The sequence below is a fragment of the Carica papaya genome, chromosome 3, assembly GCF_054855325.1.
Source record: "Carica papaya isolate Zhongbai chromosome 3, ASM5485532v1, whole genome shotgun sequence".
Classification (NCBI taxonomy): Eukaryota; Viridiplantae; Streptophyta; class Magnoliopsida; order Brassicales; family Caricaceae; genus Carica; species Carica papaya.
The window spans coordinates 33,449,567-33,472,088 of record NC_142311.1 but is presented as its reverse complement, the minus strand read 5'-3'; the positions used below and the strand labels follow the sequence as shown (position 1 = coordinate 33,472,088).

General features: G+C 33.8%; 4 protein-coding genes across 6 annotated transcripts; 1 reads left to right on the top strand and 3 right to left on the bottom strand.

Annotated features, from left to right (window-relative positions):
- The first annotated feature begins 559 nt into the window (after positions 1-559).
- On the top strand, positions 560-5,039 carry LOC110815117 (transcription elongation factor B polypeptide). Its single transcript, XM_022042772.2, has 9 exons — positions 560-765; positions 1,641-1,846; positions 2,624-2,761; positions 2,881-2,959; positions 3,743-3,811; positions 3,937-4,012; positions 4,118-4,174; positions 4,262-4,359; positions 4,608-5,039. The coding sequence occupies exons 2-8, from the start codon at positions 1,655-1,657 to the stop codon at positions 4,347-4,349; spliced, it is 699 nt and encodes a 232-aa protein (XP_021898464.2). The 5' UTR covers positions 560-765; positions 1,641-1,654; the 3' UTR covers positions 4,350-4,359; positions 4,608-5,039.
- A 388-nt stretch (positions 5,040-5,427) lies between these two features.
- Positions 5,428-8,780, bottom strand: LOC110815087 (vacuolar ATP synthase subunit D (VATD) / V-ATPase D subunit / vacuolar proton pump D subunit (VATPD)). The gene is made up of 2 exons (XM_022042743.2): positions 8,520-8,780; positions 5,428-6,427 (listed from the first exon to the last, which is right to left on the bottom strand). Exon 2 carries the CDS (start codon positions 6,413-6,415, stop codon positions 5,630-5,632), a length of 786 nt encoding a protein of 261 aa, XP_021898435.1. The 5' UTR covers positions 6,416-6,427; positions 8,520-8,780; the 3' UTR covers positions 5,428-5,629.
- Positions 8,781-9,447: 667 nt separating this feature from the next.
- LOC110815011 (citrate synthase 2, peroxisomal) lies at positions 9,448-16,590 on the bottom strand. Its single transcript, XM_088216664.1, has 13 exons — positions 16,208-16,590; positions 15,636-15,816; positions 14,480-14,565; positions 14,087-14,191; positions 13,178-13,240; positions 12,901-13,010; positions 12,568-12,687; positions 12,419-12,494; positions 11,685-11,758; positions 10,988-11,108; positions 10,657-10,754; positions 10,424-10,547; positions 9,448-9,924 (listed from the first exon to the last, which is right to left on the bottom strand). The coding sequence occupies exons 1-13, from the start codon at positions 16,454-16,456 to the stop codon at positions 9,793-9,795; spliced, it is 1,539 nt and encodes a 512-aa protein (XP_088072790.1). The 5' UTR covers positions 16,457-16,590; the 3' UTR covers positions 9,448-9,792.
- Positions 16,591-17,449: 859 nt separating this feature from the next.
- On the bottom strand, positions 17,450-21,683 carry COQ3 (coenzyme Q 3). 3 transcript variants are annotated; one of them, XR_015818063.1, is made up of 10 exons: positions 21,322-21,683; positions 21,096-21,185; positions 20,914-20,992; positions 20,385-20,462; positions 19,944-19,992; positions 19,444-19,493; positions 18,914-19,063; positions 18,340-18,417; positions 17,925-18,005; positions 17,817-17,835 (listed from the first exon to the last, which is right to left on the bottom strand). XR_015818063.1 is itself a non-coding variant. In XM_088216662.1 (9 exons), the coding sequence occupies exons 1-9, from the start codon at positions 21,549-21,551 to the stop codon at positions 17,701-17,703; spliced, it is 942 nt and encodes a 313-aa protein (XP_088072788.1). In that variant the 5' UTR covers positions 21,552-21,678; the 3' UTR covers positions 17,450-17,700. The 3 variants fall into 3 exon arrangements, 2 of the variants coding, with proteins under 2 accessions (XP_088072788.1, XP_088072789.1); XM_088216662.1 differs by lacking the exon at positions 18,340-18,417 and having other exon boundaries at positions 17,450-17,835; positions 21,322-21,678; XM_088216663.1 differs by lacking the exons at positions 18,340-18,417; positions 18,914-19,063 and having other exon boundaries at positions 17,450-17,835; positions 21,322-21,682.
- Positions 21,684-22,522: the final 839 nt, after the last annotated feature.

Genomic DNA, 22,522 nt, shown 5'->3' with positions numbered 1-22,522 from the left:
TCTTTTTTTTTTTATATATATATATAAATTGTTCTCATTCTTAAATCTTAATATTTAGGATGATTTTTATACACTAATCTTAAGTTATGAGTATAAATTTACTAAAAAGTATTATACAATATTTAGTATAAAGTACATTTATAAATTTAAAATATAGATAATGTAATTATATATTCTATTAAGTATTTTTATATGTTCTTTTATGTTTAGATAAGTTATTTGTATTAAATGATCTCATATAAATATAACCAACAAAAAATCTATAGATTTCAATCACATTAATATACCAACAATTTACCATATCTATAATTTTTTTTTAAAAAAAATATATATTTAATTTAATTTTATAAATCAATTTAAAATTCATATCCAAAATATTTGTACTTGTGAAAATCTTTGTATTTGATTGTATAATTCTAACTATCACATTATTTAAGAAACCTAATTAATATTTATAAAATATATTTAATTAATTATAAATTTAATAAAAAAGACGGATATTTCCTACTCATTATTCACAAACTTCCGGTGTGGTAATTAAAGTAAAAAAAAAAAAAAGAGGAATAATTAAAATAGAAATTGACCGCAGAGGGCAAAGCCATATATCATCTGGTCTGGACTCCGGCTGAATCCACAGGTGACCTCATCGTCTTCGTCTCTCTCTGGTCTCTTCTTCTACGAGCATTCTCAGGATCAACTCGCTTTGCTTTTTTTGTGGATACTCTCTAAATCCATTGGTTCCTCGCTCGCTTCTGCCACCCAACGGTGATTTCTTCAATTCCAAACTCTCTTGCTTTTGAATTGTGATCCTGAATTTTCCTACTACGATCGATCTTTAACCTCTGTGTTTAATTTCAAAGCATGTTCTTTTAGATCTAGTATGTTGATCAGTTTGGTGTTCGATTGGGTATCAAACAGCTGTAATTTTTTGTTGGTTAATTATTAGCTTTTTCCCTTTGCTTATATTCTGTATCGCCTGGTTATGAACTTTTTTTTTTTGTGAGAAAAAACTCTAAACAGTTTGTCCGTCAATGCGGACTTAATTAAATTTATATGGACTGCATAGAAGATTGAATGGGAAGAATAAAATTATGATTGTTTTTTCCATAAGAGGATTGTATTAGAAAGAACTATTGTTCTTTTGATATTCTGTTTTATTGCAGACAAAAATAAATTGAAGAATTTTTTTTTTTTTTTTTTTGTGAAACTGCGGAAAATAATTTATTTTCGGATATATGCATGTAAAAAAAAATTGTCAGTTTCTTGGAATATTAAAGAAGTGAGCTTGCGGGTGTCAGTTGACTTAATTCCTTTAATTGGTGCTTCAATGGAAGAAATCCAGCTTCACTTGCAGGAACATGGAAAAAAATAGAAGATTGGCTTTCCTTATTAAGTCGCAATGATTTTTCTATGAACCAACAAGAAAAAAAAACTGGATTAGTCCCTGTAAAGAATTAGTATCTGCAAAGACAAATATGGTTCACCAATTCACTTCTTGTTCTTGGTTGGATTTTGTATGTTCTCAGTGGCTTTCGTCAATCATACTAAATTGAACAAAATATAACTCTTATGATTACCAGTCTTTTTTGTATCACAAACTATATAAATATTTTCTGTGAATTGATTTTATATCTCTTCAGGGCGCCTTGAGAAGATGAGATTGGAATACGAGAGAATCAGTGGGTTGGATAAGCAAGTTCCTTCACTAGTTGATCTTTGTATCAGGACAGCGATAGATAATGTAAGATACCTTGGAGATGTTGGTGAGACAGATTTACATCTTCTTGAACACATCTTGCCCCATTGTACGATAGATCAGTTGATGCACGTGGAGAAGAGTTCAAAAGTAAGTTCAGCTATATATTGTTGTGGTTTAGGGGCTGTTTGGCTTTGGTTAAAAAAAAAAAAAAGCTTACTGGCAATTTAATGCGTTTAGGTGCAACACTAGGACTTAAAGTACATCACACCATTTAGATAATGCTAATAAGCAATTTGAAGTCAGTGGATGTGATTTAGAAAATAAGTAGTTATGTTTTTTTAATAAAAGTGTTTTGTTAAAAAAAAGCAATTCTTATATTGTAAAGACAATGTACAAGGAAAAATAAGCAATTGAACATTTTAAAAGAAAAAGTGCTTTATTGCACAGAGTTAGGACAGAGGTGTTTGTTTTAAACACCTAACAAGCAAGTGTTTATAAGCAGAGTTTTATTTTGCGAAACAGGTAGATGCAATTAGAGCTATGGGGAGCAAGGGAGGCCATTGCCCCTCCTGGCCCAAAGAAAGTTTTCCTACTCTTATGAATTTGTCAAGTTTAAACGTTCCTGCATTATTAGTTAAATGATCATGGACCATTAATATTATCAATGTATATATATATATATATATTATGTTCGGCCCTTATTTTGAGCTGTATTTTCTAAATAAGTCCCAGTTCATGCACTAATTTAAATGTAAAGAAACAAATTTGTGCATATGAAGAATAAAAATTTAGCTCTGGCTACATCACTGGTAGTTTGGATTAGGGTGCTTGTAAAGGTAGAGCTTGGAAACAACCCCGAACACCCACTAAATATTTCAATTATGCTTTTAAGGATCTTATTTATGTCATTATGATATCTTTCAGGGAAGAGATCTTAGTCCAGTGACTGATAAATTGTGGAAGATATTCTATGAGAAACAGTTTGGAGCTAAGAGTGTTAATCTTGTGATTGAGAGGATGAAGCAGAAGAAAGTGGCATTTAGATGGAAACAACTGTATGAGGTAACTTAGCATATTTTCTAATTTTACTGCAGTTTCTACATGCAATTTTTTTTTTCATTTTTCTATTTTTGTATTAAGAAAAACATTGATGTGATTTATACATGTCTTGTCGTTTGTAGGCAAAGCTGAAAGATGTCCATGAGGCCGAGAACAAAGCTGTTGACCGACTTAAACAACTGTACAAGAAAGAAGATGCACGTATGTTCTTTATTTCTAAAGAATAAAATATAAACATTCTTGCTTTTTATTTCATTTTGCCTCTTGATCTCGTATTTGTTTGTTACATTGTTTACTATGATCTGTTTGGAGTATTTATTTATTTCTTACATTTTTGAGCAATCTGCTTTCAAATTATGATCTGTGCACTAGTCAGCGACTCAGGCTGTTAGCAAACGCATGCACGTTGGAGTCATGAGAGCAGGAACTTCATGCGAGAGTTCCTGAAGCCTGAAGTTGAGAAGACATTACATCTCTAGTGATCATCTTATTAAGAAATTTGTTTTCAGGAAATGAATTCTATTCTACATTGCCACCAGTTGCTGTAGTTGTAATGATGAAATTGTATGGCATATTGTAGCATGAGCTTTTCACCAAGCACCAAAATAGTTTTATTTTTAAACCAGTTATATCACTATAAAATATGAAATTGAAGATGGTATATGACCTTATGATTTTTCGGGTGTATGCTGCTTAGACAAGTCAATTAACCCTGCTTCTCTTTATAGCAAAGATTGTAACTAAAGATCAGTAGTATCATTTAGTCTTCTTTTTAGCTCTGACTGCAATCATTTTGGGAAGATGGATTTCTCAGGAGTATAGTTTATTTCATGTTCTTGCATAAAGTGACGTCGAAAAGAAAAAAGGGATTTCTTTTGTGTGCATACATTCTTCTTCAGTTACATTCATGAACAATAAAGCTTTTAGCAAATCTTTATTTGATTGGTTCGTCTAAAATTTTTACCAATTATTCAACTTGCATAGGGAAGCAAAGCCGGCAAATTCAGCTCTGCACAAAGGTTCCTCCTGGCAGCAAAAGAAGTTTTTTTGGAGGTAAATTCCTTTTGATTGAGTCCTGTGGTTTTGTTATTGGAGTTTCGAGAAATTTTGACAGTTTTCGAATTGATACTGAAGAATTAGAATATTTAAGTTCTTTTACATTCAATAATTTGTTTTAGGTAGTGGACCTGGCTTCAATATTTCTAATACAAAGAGCAACTTGATGAAGAAAGCAAAGATAGATCTTTTAAAGAGGTAATGTTTGTCTTGGACCATTATGCATGTATATGATTTGAGGCTTTCATTCATCCAAAGGATTCTTGAAGGATTCTTTTGACATTATCTTTCTACTTGAAACAGTCAAGAAATGAAAAATATTGCAGCCATGAAAAAAAATGCGGTGCAAAAAGGTTACAGGTAATTATTCCCCATTGTCCATGAACTACTTAAAATTGTTCATTTGCAAACTTCCAATGTTCCTTCTGCCTGCTTCTTGTCACACAGTGCTGCTTCTGCTGTAAGACCAGGTGGGTTTGCTGGAAAGAATTCAGCTTCTACTTCTAAGCATACCAGGCCTTTAGAGAGGAGATAGTAGAAGCAAGGTTTGCAAGTCTTGCTGTTATTGTGTATAAGGAACATTGAATGTTTGTATCGTCAAGGTTTGGAATAATCCAATGTTAAATATATCCGGTACTAGACAACTGTATTGATTTTGAAGCATAAGCAGTTCAGCTCCCTTTTTCTTCAACTTGTGCCTTGTACTATTTGAGTCTTTCCCGAGACAATTGAAAGCATTTTATGCTCCTTATGCACTTGGAATTCAATCTAAACATCCTTACATGAATTTCAGAATCTGTTATTTTCCAAACAATCACCTGGGTGTTGCAAATCCAGCTTTGCATTGCACACACACCCTTTCTTTGACCTTACTGGAAGAGGGAGGCAAAGTATTATCACCACAGAGAAAGACGGAGCTGTCATATCAACCCCAGCGCAATCAGACTGCTAGGAGAAGCACTCATTATACGAAAGCATTCGTTGTATGTTTAGTGTTGCGGTAGGCAATTTTCCATTGCAGCAAGCAGTAGGAGGTCATGCTTGACATGTTGCCTTTATATACTGAAAGTAGAAAGTTTCAACGGTACTGCCTGGCTAGATCACTCTTTTTTCAGGTTACAATCAAAAGTAGTTGACTTTTATAGTGTATTATTTTAGTTTTAGTTTTCAAGAGGTGTGCCAGCATTTGTAAATTTGGTATATTTTCTTTAGACTTTATCATTAATTTATAATTTACCCACAACAAAAGTATAGATACTAACATTTATAATACTGATGATGATGCTCGCACACTCGAAACTGATAAAAGAATTTGGTTTCGTGAACCTTAACTAAGTTATAAATCTTTCGTAATCGAGATGAACACATAATTTACTGCAAGCAAGAAATCTGAATTGCATAATCTTTAATGAATGTTATCTTTTTGTCTATATTAACTTCTGATCTTCTACGTTAATAAAATCTCTTTGTAACACTAAATAAAAAAGAAAACAGAGGAATTAAAAGTAAGAACAAGTCTAGGCAACAATCTTTTTCCCTTTTTTGAGGAACTCAGCTTCCCTTAATGATATATGCATACACAAAAATGGGGAAGTCAAGGGGAGAAAAACGACTCAGAGAATATCAGTTGTAAACCAAAAACAAGTCTAGGCAACAATTACAAATATTTCAAAGCAGCTAAATAGAAACATGCATACACCATTATTCAAAACATCCGGTTCTGTGTCTGAATAATAAAAAAGTGTTTCCCAGAACACAAGCAACACAGCAAAACTCACATCTCACGGAGTACCCTACCCTGTGAGCAACTCAACATCAGAAGATTATATCCTCATCCTTCTCTGCAGCTGAAGCTAACAAGTTATGTGCTGAATTAAGTGAGATCCCTCTCTGCAAAGAAACCTTCTCTGCAAACTGCTCCTCCGAAAATTTCTTGGCAGCTTCAAGTTGTTTTTGTATCTCCCTCTTCTTATATCCCTGTATCTTCTTTAACCTGAAGAAATCCTCTCTTTCAAGCTCATCTAACTCTCCTTTGATGTAACTTATTGTGTTCTCTAACCTGGGCTTCACAACATTTTCTAGAGCATTAACCCGACGATTTGTAGTCTTGATGGCCTCATCAAGCGTTAAGAAAGATGTTTGAAGTGAAGCAAGCTCAACAAGAACCTCAATTGCTTTCACATAAGCAGCACGACAGAGCTGAACTTGTTGACCTCCCCTGGCCAATCCAGTGAGGGAATTCTTAGTCTCACCATCAGTGAAATACTCAAACTTGGGAAGCTTCACACCAGCAACATTCTCTTGACGAGATCGAACTTTAAGAGATGCATTTTGAACATTCTCAAGCACAATGTGCTTGATGTTCTCACCAGCAACATATTTGGCTTCAGTCAGAGCAAAGGAGGATGTTTTCATGATCTCTCCCATCGATTCTTTTGTAGATACAATCTTCTTAAGAATTTGCCGGAACTGCACAGTTAAAGCGTCACTCTTCTTTTTGAGGAGCGCGTGACCTCTTGTTGCACCAACAAGACGTGCTTTCATAACTCCAAGCATTGTCACAGTTGGAACGACATTCAACCTTTGGGTTTGACCAGACATCTTTCCAAATTCCTAAAAGAAAGAAGATATGGCCTGAGCTTATATTTATCAACAAGAACATTGGAATATTTATCTTCAATTTGAAGGAAAGGAGAGAATCTTATTCATGATTTGTGACTGTAATAACAATGAGAAGCAGAACAATTAAACAGATAACCAAGCTTATTCTGACTTATAATTCTTGAAACTGTAGACAACCATTAAGAGTGTATTAAGCTTTTCCCCGTTAAAGGTATAATATTTTCTACATATTATTACACTTAAGTGCTAAAACCAACTGGCATATTCTGACTAGAAAAAGAAGAAACAAAGAAAATGATATTCTCTCATTAGCAGCTAGAATAAGAACAAAGTTTTTAGATTCTCTATGAATTCCCCCATTCAGTAATAAAATATCTTAAAGACATCAAGGAATAGACCCAACAAGAGCACAGTTATGAGTCCTCAACCAGCTAGTAAGTAGAATTCAGCTTGTGCAGTAGATGAGTCCTTACTCCTTACCAAGTCAGCCTTTTTTCAATAAGAAAAGAAAATATATTACAGACATCAATTGGGAGCTAATGCAACACAACCATTTTATGCATCCTCAACCAGCTGGTGAGGAAAATTCAGCATGGGCAGTTGATGATCAGTTGTGTTTAGTTTTTCATGCAGTTTACTTACTTATCTAGCAGGATAACTTTTATATTGCCAAAATGTTCTTTCCTTCCAATTATATTTGTGGATTATAATGGAATGATATGAAGGTCAACCCGAATTTCCTTCAAATGTTAAAGTTACTTAAACTCTAGATATTGAGAGGTTCTGCTCTCTAGTGAGCCATTACTTCATATTCAAATAAGTCTTAAAGGCAGAATACCTAAGAAGTATTCTTCTAATCTTCTCCAAAATTTCCATTTTACACCCGTAATTCAATCCCAACAGAAGTATTCTTCCAACTTAGTTCATGTATAGTAACCCACCTTCCTTGCCAACACACATAAAGAAGTAAAAGATGTTCTTTTGGCAGATCAAAATTGCAAATTACATTCTTTAGAAAATTCAAGACTTGTATTATCTTACTAGATTCATAATAAAAGTTAATAAATTTGGTCAAGGAGTGGGTGGCAAAAACAGGTACTTTCTTCACATGATTTTTTTCAGCACTGTTGCTTCTTCCCACCCCTTGCAAACTGCTTATTTTCCTAATCTCTCTCTTTTTCCCTTTTCAATAAGATTATCTCACTACACCAAGAAAAAGACAGTATCTTCGGTATTTCTTTACTCAAATAAGATCAAGGTCCCTCATTTTAAAAAAGAAGCATGAAGTGGTACATATACACTCAATTGAATTGGCATACACCAATTTTAAAAAATGATAGCGGATAAGAAAAATGAAAAACAAACAGTTTGCCTGTTGCAATGGTTACTAGTATGAGATTTAAATAGTCACATCAAACTAAGACTATAATCTATTCCAAACCCATCAAGTGTATAGGTTTCCGTAGTGTGTTTGAACAACATCACTATACAATTCAAAGCATAATTCCACTCAAAAAGACACCTTTATTGAATTTTGATCTAAAACCCTACTGAAGAAAACCAATTTATATTCAAGTAATTGATGATTTAACAGAAGTCATTAGCACCAATATTACCTTCCTACTCTCATTTTTTAAAAAGAAAACTAATCAGCTTATGAAAATTGACACGGATTTAATACAGACTTAACCACGCAAACAAATGATTCTAACAGAAGTGACTTAGAAGATAATGAACACCAAAATCAAGATGGTGCTGTTAAAAGCTTTCGAAATTTGAGCAACAACTTGTCAATCATCTGAATTTCGAAAATTGTTCTTCCTAATTAACATCTGAAAACCAAACGTACAATGGGGAGGCTTATATTAGATTAACAAAGAAATCAATAACAACCCCACCGATACCAACATCTGAGCATTAGATCAAAAGCAAACAAATCCAATCGAGGTTGATAACAACAAATCGCACAAATCCCAGATAGACACGCGGCTAAAAAAACAAAACCCGTTGGAGAAAACTGAGAAATTAAGCCATAAAAAAAGAAGAACCGTGATCGAGATCTTCTCGTGGTTTTAGAACATACCTCTCTATCCTCTGATGGTTAGCGGGTGATTATCAACGAATCACAAACACCCACAGAGAAGAAGAAGAAAGAAGACTGAATAACAGTTGGGTGCAGAGAATTAAGGGTGTTTCTGCCTGAACAAGCACGACAGCTCTGCGCTACGACCGGAGTTCCGATCGCCGATTTAAATAGGCGGGTCCTACCTGTTGCAGGAACTTTCGTCTGGTTGTTTCTCTCTTTTCGATGATTATGAATTATGGAACCCCCATTTTTCTCTCTTGATTAATTAAAAATAATAATAATAATAATAATAATAATATGAACACCGACTACCTGTCCCAGTTAGTATAAATGTTTTTTTTTTTTTTTAATTACCGAGTAAATTATTATCATTTTGTTATTATGTTTCTGCAGTATATAAATTAGAATTTTTTGTATTTTATATTTTTATAACCAAAATATATATTTCAAGATACATTTGTCATACATAAATTAAATTAAGTTACATTACAAAATTATCATTTGTAGTTTTATTTATAAATGTTTATTAATACAATATTTTTTAATTTAATTTTTATAGTAATTTATGATATCTTCTATCTGTATAAATAAAAATTGTAAAATACATAAATAATTTTAATTTAATTGACCAACTAGTAAAATGCAATCATTGTTTTTCTTCTGGTTTGGTATGTAAATTATTGAATTTAAATTAAAAATACATTAAATGTGATGAGTTAAAACTACAATACACCAACCACTATTTAATTTTATTTTATAATTTAATTCCAACACATTCAATAAAAATTCATATCAGAACTAAACCCAACATAATAATAACATCCATATAATATAAATTACATGTATCTACCTTTTATTTATGGCCAAGAATCACTGACATAAATAAAATTACAGATTTATAGATCCCTATATGAAATTCTACCACTTTCAATAAAATTTAAGGCTTATATTATTGCAATTTCACTTTGAGAATTAATCTAAAATAAAATTATGAAAACCAAGTTTTACAAACAGCATTCTACATTTCTTATGAACTTTCTTTTCTTGAAAGCTAATGCAAGAGTTCTGCCTACGCACTTGTGATCTACACAGCTTTCAAGACACATTCAACAATAAAGGTCAAGTAAAATCATGCAGGCAGCATGAAGCAGATGGTAAACCTGTGAAACATGTGTGAAAGCTAAAGGTTGAATTGACACTTGTTCAGATGGCTTTATTTCTTTCCTGACATTTATTTCCTTTGATCCTCTCCAGAAATTTAGTACAAAGTTTAAACCCCAGATCCGGCCAGCCGCCTCCTGGATGCATTTGAGACTGACACTTGACTTGGCCTATCTCCATCAGCTAATTGCATCCGCTCTTGGAGTGGCATATAGTGTCGCAACCATGCCCCCGTGTAAACCTGAAGAGTCAGTTCCAATACGCATCCCAAACAAAGAATCATCAGCATGCAATCATTTGATTATACAAGAAAAGAGGTCAATAAAGGATCAGGATCAAAGTCAGCTGTGTCAGATATCAACACTGAATTCTTTCAACTGAAGAAATTGGGCTCCCCAAAATAGAGGTAGGCATCTAAAATCAGTAGAGCATGCTGATGAAAACATAAGAGTTGTAGTCTTTTCAAATATTTCTTGGATCATTCTTAGTTTGTATTATGATTCAGAACTCTTTTCCTTCTCTCCTTTCTTCGGGAGGGGAAGGGTTTTCCGTGAATCATCCGAGCTAGGATCTATAACAAGAGGGCAAAACATTTCCTACAAACTTTCAACTTGGTCTCATTTATATCTAAAAGATCACAGTACGGTTGCCATTTTAGATAAAGGGGAAAGTACACTCCATGTAGCAAAATAAAGAGCAAATCACACTATCATTATGTTTGTATTAGGATAAGCCCTAACCTGTTGTGGTCTCATTATCTTTGTATCAGGATCATCTAGAGACTCTCGCCAGTGTGCCAAGTAGCCAGCCATTCTAGGGATTGCAAATAAAACAGTGAAGAACTCTGGTGGAAATCCCATCGCCCTATACAAGAAATGTATCACCAATTTTAGGCTCAGAAGAGGAAATATAACATGTCACTCAGGTGTATTTACTAAACCAAATTTTCAAACTAGAGATATTTTATCCTTACCTATATATTAACCCAGAATAGAAATCAACATTTGGATAAAGCTTCCTCTTAATAAAGTACTCATCAGATAGTGCAGCCTGCTCCAAAGCAACAGCTACCTACAAAGAGCAGAAGACAATGCATGAAGATCGTCTATTGTTTCAGCTTCCAATTATAGTTGAGAAAATACAAATAAAGCAATATCAAGAACTCAACCAGAAATTAAGAAATGTGTAAGGATTTGATTCACTTGAGTCCAATAAAAGCATACTTGAAATATCGTGCAAGAAAATAGAGAAGTGGAACAATATTGTCTCTATATAAGGAATGTGATTGGACAGTAGAACAACACCTCAATAAGAGGATCTCGGCCAACAATAGAAAATACTTCCTCCGCCAGTTTCTTTATGACCTTTGCCCTGGGGTCATAGTTTTTATAGACACGGTGCCCAAAGCCTGACATTTTCCGCTTCCTGGATTAACCAAAATGGATAAGAATGTCAATGAAACATTTCCAATAAGATATACAATTCAAAAGGAGGTCATCCCGACAGAAGGTAACTGACAACTATAACTTGGGTAAATTGTATTAATAACAGTAGTATTCCAACCTAGATTTCCCTCCCTTTTTGGGATAAAATAAGAAGTTTTGTTAGAGAAAGAAAGACGATTGAAGAATACAATCACGGAGAAGAAGGCATCCTCCACATAAATAAGAAGAAAATGAAGAAAAAAAACAATGAATAGCAAGAAATAGTAAGAAATAGATGGTGAAATTTGTAAATGCTGGAAATAAAAGCACCCCAGTTTCGGATATTTCCCTTTTCTTTATTAATATAAACTGTTATCCTTAATTCAAGTTTAACAAAAAGTTGAATAAGCAATAAAGTAAGTTCAACAAAAGAAAACTGAGAATATCAAAATAATAGATTTTCTTAACAATATATGGGAGAGCGTATATATTTTTTTAAAAAAGAGGTAATTACAGGATATACTAAACTAGCTGGTGCTACTTGCACTTTATCCTTAATTCACATGTGAAGAATCACCTGTTTTTCACACCATCAATAAATTCTGGAATGTTGTCAACGGTTCCAATCTCATTTAACATCTTCAAAACTGCCTGTAACAATCAATATAAAACACAAAATCTGAGAATAAATCAAAGTAAAAGTAGGAGAAAAAATAACAGCTCACATTTGCTTATCGGAAATTCACTTCATTATCATCAACTTTAGCAACACTTATCTCAAATATTTTAATAACACTACTTCATAGTCTACCCAATGTTTGGTGATACATTCATTAATGAATATAGTAAGACCCGACCCATCCTTGAACCAATGGGAGGTGGAGAAGCACTTACCTAACTAAGCAGTGCTCAATGGGAGGTGGAGAAGCACTTACCTACCTAAGCAGCGGTCAAGAAAATCTAAATGTCCTTTTCAATTTTGTCTTCCACCTCTATCCCTTTAAAAGAAATATTGTGATGCTACTGCTATTATAATTATGAATTAAGAAAAAGAGCAATATGGTCTTTAGCCTTACTCTACTAATCTCCGTGTCCAAATCATCTGAAACATACATATATTAGGTAAGAATCTTATCCATAGTAATTATCATATCCTAGGTTACCCAACTATCCTATCTTAGCGTACTAAATCCCCCAACTATCCTATCTTAGTGTACTAAACCCCCCAACTATCCTATCTTAGTGTACTAGACCCAAGATGCCAGATGCAGCCTAAGATTATGAGATTGGGCGTGTAACTATTGTGCGTACCTCATTTGCTCCACCATGAAGCGGCCCATAAAGGGCACCAACAGCTCCAGCAATAGCAGTGTATACATCAACACCACTGCAACAAAGTCATACACTGCAATCAGCCATCTTTTGGGTGATCTACTTGAGTCCAAGACAAAGAGGCCTACCTGGATGCAAGATGCCGGGCAGCAGCTGTGGAGCAATTCATTTCATGTTCAGCATGCAGTATGAAAAGGATGTCCAGTACCCGAGCTAGTCTAGGATTAGGTTTGTAAGTTCTATTGCCTCTGCAAATTTTCCAGTGAAACCTCGATTATATTATTGAAACCATCAAAAGCACTAACAGTTTTAAAAGTTGAAATATGAAAAAGAGGCACGATATTAGTAATGACCTCTTAGGAATGAACATTAAAGAAACAATTAGCATTTCATTTGTGCAAATTTATTCTGTATGACCATCCAACATATGACAAAGAAAGCCAGATTATTCAGAAACTTACAATGAATCCAGCATATATAGGAAGTTCTCAGCATAAGAAAGGTTGCTGGAAGGAAGAACAGGAGGCCTTCCAGCCATCCTCAAATAAGCAGCAGCTGCAATAGTTGGTGCCTGCAAATAAAATATAGATTTATGTATAAGGAGACAAAGGAGTAAGATATTCAGCTGGAACTACATTAGATACTGATGGCAGAAAAAAACTACAAAAAGAAAAAGAAAGTAGCAGCAGGAGTGAGCAGACAATACTGAAAGAAAAAGGAGAGACATGACAAGCTAACCTTCCCAAGAATGCGAACTATTTGCTTGTCTCTCACTTGTTTTGAATTATAAAGATCTTGGCCCTACACCAACAAAAGATATTTAATCAGAGTTAAAAAGGATATATAAAATAAATAGTGGTACATTTTTTCCATTTGCCAAACATCAAGGTGAAATAGAAATTTGCACTTAACAATAACCACTAAGATGAAAGAAAACTTATTAGATTCAAGTCTCAGTTGCCTCTAGTAATTAATTTTTTCAGTTAATTAAATCCAATGGAGCAAACATCCTGAAAATATTACTTAAACATTGAGGAGAGAAGATTAAAGGGTAGAGGATAAGCAATCCTCCTAAGCCAACAAAAGGAAGCGTCGTTATCAATCTTAACTGAGTTAATAGTTCCTGCGCTCACAGAAGCTAGAAAGACATGAGCCCCAGAACTGCTAATTCAAATTCCGATTGAAGTCTTAGTTGCCTCTAGTAATTAACTTTTTCAGTTAATCAAATCCAATGGTGCAAACATCCTGAAAATATTACTTAAAACTGGGGAGAAAAAGTTCAAGAGTAGAGGAAAAGCAATCCTCCTGAGCCAACAAAAGGAAGCATTGCTATAAAGCATTGCTATCAATCTTAAATGAGGTAATAGTTCCTGAGCCACAGGAGCTAGAAAGACATGAGCCCCAGAACTCCTAATCCAAATTCAGGTGCCTAGTTAAAAGTCCCCAAAAGAGCACATTTTATGTCAACATAAGTATTTCCCTTTGCTTAAACATTGAAACAGACAAGAAGGAACTTGCATAAAAATTAAATTTCAGAATAAAGCATTGCATAAAAGAGAATACTATGTACTTGGCAAATTGGCCTTACAAGACAATGATGTTAGGAGACATATAAAGCACATCATTTCAACTAAACAATTAACTTACTCTGAGAGCAGGATTTGCATCAGGGTGAAAGATCGAAAGGGCACTCATTGCACTCACAAGTACACCCATTGGGTGTGCATCATGAGGCATCGATTGTATGATATCCTACAAAAAGAGACACAGATTTGTTCCAATTAGAAATAAGAACTTCAGCTCAAATGAGGAAGGAATACATCAAGCTTCTTATTTGTCGTGGGTGGAGATGATAGTTATATTTCTATCTCTTAATGCAAAAGGATAATTTCAAGCTCATCCATCAAAACTCAAAATTCCCCCTTCCTCGTTCAAAAATGCATTCAAGTTGTCAAACAATGTAGTTTTATATATCCGAAATGGGAATCAGAAAAGAGAAATTAAATATTGGAAGTACTCTGAGAAGTAAGAGAACCACACCAGTATTCCCTGTGGCACAGCTGAATGCTGAGAAACAGTAAATTCCCAGTCGGATAACTGACTTTCTGAAGGCAAATTCCCATACACTGAAAGAAAAGGAAAAGATATAAAAGAACTGAACCAATATAGATGCAAGAGTGCAACTGAGGATTGAGACATTCATAACTTGTATTAACGATATTTAATTTGAAAATATTAATCTATAATGAGCAGAAAATAGAAAAGAAAACCAAATATTATCGCATGATAAAGATAAAAAGTTCTGATTGTGAGTCCAGACATCAACTATCTTCAGCCTACTAGCATATACAACCCCCTAGCATTTTCTAAGCCAGTAATTCCCTTGAAGTGAATTTTTTTCTTCTGCTCTCAAGTATGTAAATCAAGGGCCTGAATAATTTTTTCAACCAACAAAGGAAATAACAGGGCCTGGAACATTTGGAAACCCAGCGATTAGTTATATAGTGCTGAAGAATTACCAGCCATCCCTTCACAGCAGAATTGAAGACTTCAGTTTACAATTACTCATTCTGCAGCATTCAGAGGTTTCAGGGAAAGTATTCTACAAGTAGAGTACTACCATCACAAGATATTGAGGAAATCACAATGATGGAGACAACCATGTAGTTAGTTGAATATTATGGAACTTTTTTCATCATACTAAACGAAGCAATCAGTGTCTAAAATTTCGAGCCCTCTTCAATAGGGCTGTTTTTTGGGCATTCAAAGTTAAGATTAGCTCAACAAGGTGGTTCATCTGGCACCAACCAGACAACCATAAAAGAAAAGGAAGGTAAATCCACAAACTTGGGATGTTTGACATGGTTCAGATATTAGCATTCGTACTGACATTAAGGCTCAGTTTGAAATTAATAAATTCCAAAAGAAAAGGTACGTACAATTTACTTCAGATCGATAGTTTTATCCACATTCTAAATCTAAAGTATATCTGCAAATGAATTCCATATTTTTTGTAGAATTCATTTGTTCAAAACATTGTGCAACTGAAACATCATGGACATAGAATTCATACAAGCAAAACATTCTACCAACTTTTCTGAAAATAGATCAAATTCCAAGGCCAAAAAATTGCTGAAAAGGGATAATTTAAATGTTCGCATCTTCCATGATTAGGTATGAGGATACTCGTACTTACTCAAGAGGTATGCCACCTCGAGAAAAGAACTCCTTTCAGCCAACTCCTCAATTGGATAACCTCTGTATCTGAGGATTCCCTCATCCCCATCAATATAAGAAATCGATGATCGAACAGGAGCCGTGTTCAAATAGCCTGGATCATAAACTTTTAGCCCTTTGTCATTCTTTCCTGTTGTTATCTGCAACACACAAGTGCAATTCCATTATCAAAAATTAACAGCTACGAATTGGAACAATATAAAAACAGTCGTGTCTCCGATAAACTGTACACGGGCAGAACCAAATGAAAAACTACCAGTAATTCATAATCACGTTTCCTAAAAAGGAAAAAGGCCAACGCCTTTATCAAAAGTAAAACACCTATAGCAGCAACAAACTCAAACTGATAACATGATGCTCGATTCAATCAACCTCAATCCTTCAATTTCAAAATAACGAGAGAGCGAGAGAGAGAGAGAGAGAGAGAGAGAGAGAGAGAGAGGAATAAATAAATCAAACCTACTAAAAATGAATCAATCATAATAAATTGGAAACAGTTTCCACAAGATTCAGCTTCTTTAGAAATGATACCTTCTTCAAATCAACAGCCTTAACGGTGCCATCCTCAGAAACAGGGAGCTGGTACTTCTTTCCAGTCCTCTCGTCAACGACGGCTAACGTTCCCTTGAGGGAGCCGTGAGGTGAGGCCATAACATGAGCCGAAGTGCACCATGGCTCAATAATTTGCGAATTCTGGCTCACCGCACTCGAATCGACGACCGCTGCCAAATGAGCTGAAAGTACGGCCAAACGACCCTTAACCTTGGTCGACATCTCCATTCTTGAAATTGCGTTGCTTGATTATCTTCTTCACTAGAACAAAATTGGAAGTATCTGAAAAGATCTCAGAGAAACATGGAAAATGGAGAGGCCGGAGCGTATAAATAATCAAAATCGTGTATACTTCAATTATGGTGAATTTTACAGAGAAAGTGAAATTTATTTATATTAATAGTAAAATTAAATACAAAATTATATAATAAGATATAAAATATTTTATTATTAATAAAATTTAAAATTTTGCTATAACTTATTTTTAAAATTATATTCAATTAAATTAATAATGTTTTATATTAGATTCAGTAAAAAAAAAAACAAATATTTTACTGGAAATGATCTTAAAAATTGAATATTTAATTAAAACTAAAATATTCAATAAAAGAAAAAAAATTATCAGAAATTTTAAATATATATAATAATTTATAAAAATAAAATTAGAAATTGTGAATCCCAATTTGGACGTCATCATCATCATCATCATCATCTTCTTTTAAGCAGCGGTGTGGGCCCCACTGTGGGGGATGGTTGAGTAATCGATCAAATTTGATCGGATAAAAGTCTCGACCGATTCGCCACATTGCTTAAAGGCCTTGGAAAGCTATCGTGTCAACAGAAGAGAGCGAGTATATGATATTTCGTACTCGAAGAGAGTCGGTGAAAAGAGGAATATTGTGCGTGTCAAATTGAATTACTCTCGGAGTGCTCAATAGCGCATTTATCCGAACTTAATTTCCTCATGGGCCGGGTCAGACCGGGCCGGTTTCTTTTTTTCTTTAGCTCTTCGGTTTTTCAGTTCATATATATATATATGTACTGTTTTTGTTTTCTTATTATTAATATTTATATTAAATTAAATAAATTATATTTAAAACTTATAGGTTGTATTTGGTATATAAAAATATAATCTTATTTTTATTTTTTTAATTTTATTTGATTAATTTAAAAAAATTCAATATCCATTTAATAATATATGATTTTACTATTTCGTAATAATGAAAATAAAACTTGTAATGCATTTAATTTTCAACTTTATACTTGAATTGATATTCCTTATTCAGCTCATCTGAATCAAGCATAGGCTCTGTTTAACTACATGAACAAGCAGAATTTACTCGTTCAAAAGATAAAAAATTTCCTATTTGTAACTTTAAAACTAAAATTAACACTTCATGCAAAAATTCTCACATGTTTTCTCCCTACCCAGAAGAATTGGAACCTGTCACGGAAAATTTCGAAGAATCTACCTATTCCGGAAGATGGCTATCGTTGTTTTCCCCGCTCTGTTTTGTGCCAAAAGCGATGAAGTTGACGCTAAGATCATCGGATAGGAACCATCTTCTCCTCAATGGGTCGTAGAGGAACCCAGCCATCTCTTTCACCTTAACAAATTTCACATAAAAGTACTGAGTTTTATCAATGTCTGCAATGATTCGGAACATATATGAGAGCGAGAACAGATTCCACTTACATCGATTCCAGCTTGCCCTAAAATTAGGACGAGCTCTTCCGGTGTAAGAAAGCTTGACCACTGATGTGTTCCTTTTGGGAGCTGAATCAAATCAAATGCAGATTACATTATAAATAGCTTGATCAATTCCCACCCGAGAGTAGGAAATCTCAAGTGGTGCAAGGATTTGTGCGAACATAATAACATAATATTGGTGGCATAAATAATAAATTTATTTAAGATTATGTCTAAGAGATCTTCCAATTATGTTTTTACTTCCCTTTCTTTTGCATATCAAAGAAGGTTGGGAAATGGGGAGCCAATTGAGATTTCATGTAACATCTCAGAAGGCATGTCCCTTTGTTAGGTTCCTACATGTTTAAATGATATTTGGACGCTGATACTTTTTTCGAGTACTTGTATATATGCACCTTACCTAAAACTGGAAACCGATACAAAACATATCCTTTTGACTCGTCAACTTTATTTCAATAGGATTCCTCTAATATAACATCTGCAGCAGCAGCAAGAAGCAAATAATCTGGCAAAAATTTAGTAAATCTCAATTTACATGCTAATCATTAAATCTCTTCTTCTTGGACAAAGAAATCCCCAGTACCAACAATATGATGATCTCTTTTTTCACCTTAATTTATTTCCTCTCTTTTTCAATACCACAAACTGCACAGCAGGCATCATTTCACCTTTCTGTAAATTATTCTAATTTAATAAAGGCATCCCAGCACTAAAGGAAACCACACCTAGTATAGGTCATATCTGTGTTACCTGGAATGCTGAATGTATCAAATCTACTTTAACAAATGTCTAGAGTAGAATCTCAACTATCTTCTTGAAACACCAATTTTATGCGAATATCTGTCATGGGTGAATACTTTTGAAAATTGGAAACATCCACCCATATAAATACGTCTGATGCATGACCTTATTCCATAATTTATAGTAATGAAAGAAACCACGCAAAGCAGTAATCTTTGAAAAAAAAATCTTACCCAGCGGAGTATGTACTCTGCTGCAATTATGGCAGTTGCATATGACCTCATAGAACGATTAATTGTCGAAATCACAGTTCCCCCTTCAGGAACCGTCAATGATGCCAAAGAGTTGCAGAACTCAGCAGGATTAGCTACGTGCTCAATCACCTATAGTTTATAGGGCAGGAAAGACAGGCAAAAGAAAGAAAAACCATTGATGCAAGTCCACACATGGCAAGGACAAGTCCATTTTCCATAATTATATCCCATACTTTTTGCAATTAATGGTCGAAAAAGTATATTCAAATTTAATCTTATAGGAATATGGGTATTCACAGCTGGTAATCTGAGTTCACAAATCTAATAATTCTAATGGGTTTTTAACCATGCATTGATACTTTTGGAAATAGATAGTATGCAAAGAGATGATGTTTTGGGCAAACAAAAAAATATAAATTGGGACATGTCAATCATAGTTGAGCTAGTGACTCTGCACAAGAAGCTACGGTGGGAACCTATACTGGATGAGTGGGAAAGAGAGAGAGTACCTCCAAAGCAATCACGGCATCAAATTTCCTCTGTTCCTCAACTAGCTTCTCTGCCCGTGAAAATCATTCATATAAGCTTTCAAGTATCAAAAGATATAGGAACTTAAATGTGTTTCAAGCAAGAGATAACACCATATACTCTGACAATTGACAACCATCATATCCAATGAACCACTAAACTAAGTTTGTTATGTTATTAGGGATATCCAAAAGCCGCAATAATCAAGGTCGGAATTTGGACAGGTTGATTACAAAACTAGAGCTGGACACGAATACTAATCACAACCATAACGGAATTTAAGAAATTGTAATCCCTTAAGGAGCAACAAGAATCCCAAGGTTCACCATCACAAATAAACCCCCTTAGACCAACTCATAGAGGAATTTGTAACAGTCCCTTCCAAAAGATGCAGTGAACATACTGAACACAAATACAACAGCAGGACTAAGATGACTAGAAAACTTGACCTACACATGGAACAAATAGCATTAGCAAGTACCGGCAGTTGTACAACAGTATTCAATACTTGAAGTCACTGGATCCAAATCCTGCAAAATAAAATATCCATGTTAAAGGACACGACAAGAACAAACAAAAACAGTCACTCGTGAAATTAACACTAAGTTTGTACTTTTAGATGGAAGAAACTGTGACATGCAGTTTTCAAATAAAGTTAGCAGTGATATTTAGCACCCAAAACTGGAATGTTATACCCCAATAAAGTACTTAGCATGTGATTTTGTTAATTTTAAATCCACGTCAACTCAAGGTCACCAAAAATTTGTAGGAATTAGTAGTTGAAGTAAGATGTGTGGACGAGATATTGTTGCCAAAGTGATGAAAAAGCTTCTAATTAGGAGCTTTAGAAAGTTCACAACAAACTATAAGCATCATGTGCATTATCAGATAATTACAGAGCATTGAATAAGAAAAACGTTACAGCATGAAGCTGAGCAATCTTGACATTTTTATCCACAGCATCAACTCCAGTAACTGTAGCACCCATTCGTGCCAGAGGCTGCAAAAAAGAAAATAGGAGAGTTGGCACCTAATAATTTATCTGATATCAAATAATCCGAAAACAAAATGAGCGATAAAACATGCGGAAAGAATACATTTTCACAATTTAAAAGTCAAATAAAAAATAAAAATAATTACCTAGCATCTATTATCACTAAAATAAGTCCTTCAAATGCCCTTTCAGTAAGGTTTAAAGCCCTCAAACCAAAAATCCGTAACTGTTTAAAAGAGCTAATTCACCGCGAAGAACACGCAATCAAAAATCCTTAAACCACGTTTTTGTATACGAATCCTAACTAGCAGACACAAAAATGCATTTGCCATTGCTGTAAAGCATCTAGAAATAATTGAAATCTTCAAAGGTGGTGCAGCGCAGTACAATTCTATCCTGAGCTAGAAACTGGAGGACTCTAGCATTAGAGGAGGAAAAGAGAAAATAAAAAATATACCTCTGAGAGAATTCCACCACCACAACCGACGTCTACAATCTTCAGCCCTTCGAAAGGCGTAGCACTGCAAGGATCCCTCCTAAAACAAAAGAACTAATCAACCATAAAGGAATATTCTACATAGAAAATAAAATATACACATAAATTTGAAGGTCTAAAATAATTATATAGAGTCGGCACACCTAAAATGTCGACAAAGAGCAGAACGTATGAAAGCCAGTCTTGTAGGATTCATCAGATGCAACGGCTTGAAAGGCCCTTCAGGATCCCACCTACACATATCAGAATACCATCAAAGTTACAGATATATACTCAAGTTCTTTCATCAATCTAAGAAGAAACACATATATAAAAAAATAGAGAAAACTAAATCTTAAAGAAGGTGAACGTATTTGAATCAGCGCGTACCAAGAATCAGCAATAGCGGCGAATTTGGCGAGTTCAGGCTCCTTCAAAGACGATGAGTTCTTGCGTAACTGGTGAGGACCGGCGGTGGCATTAGTATGGGATCGGGCGTTGTCAGTTGAAGAAGTGGAAGAAAGCAGACGAGCAAAGAATCTGAGATCGAAGAATGAAGTTGTAAACGGCGATGGGTTTATTGAGCGAGACCGTAGCTGCTCCGCCAGCTTGCGAGACATTCTGCCGGTGTTTGATCGTTTGGATTCAGCAACTTCAGGAATTTCCAGTTTCCGCCATTGTTAAACTGGGATCCCTTGCTACTTCAACTGGGCCGTTTAGATTTAGCTGAATTGTCGAATTGGGCTTTTCTGTCTCCATGACGATGGATTGTTTAACACTAATTCATAATATTTGTTGAGTATGTTCTTAAGATTTAATGCAACTTATTAACTTCTAAAATGGAATTCTACTTTTAAAATTTTAAAATTAAAAATGCAATGTTTTATTTACAATATAATATTTTATTTCACTCGTAGATATTCAAACTTAATCTCTATTTAAAAATATCACTTAATTAGTTAATAGAAACAAATATAATATATTAAATAAATAATAAAATAATTTACTAATTAATTAGAACTAACTTATATTTACGGTATAATGAACTGCGTACAATTACTTTAATGAGTTTAGTTTTAATTTAATTAAGTTTTATTTAAATTAACCCATTTTAATTAATTTTAATCTTATTCAAGAATAAATTTAACACGTATTATTATTATTTATATTTTTTTCAAATAAATCATAAGCAGCTCGTTATAGAGTACATATGAACTTTTGAAGTAAGTAACGAGTTTTAAAAGTATTCTTAGAATAATTATTAATTATATTTATAAAATATGTCCATTTTAAAAAAATAAAAGCATATTTTTTAGTAAAAATAATTTATAAAATTTGAGACTAAATTTAAATTTTTAATAAAAGTGATCAACGACTCAAGTCTTTACAAATATTTATAATTTTTTGATTACCTATAAAAACTCAATCAAATTTTAAAATAACACAATTTTAATTTAAAATTTTCACCCAATTACGCACATGTAATATATTTTTTGACAATCACAGTATTATTATAACTCACTCCATTAAGTTTGCCGTAATAAAACTCAACAATTACGCCTCCATTAAGTTTGTCACCATTGGGTTCTAA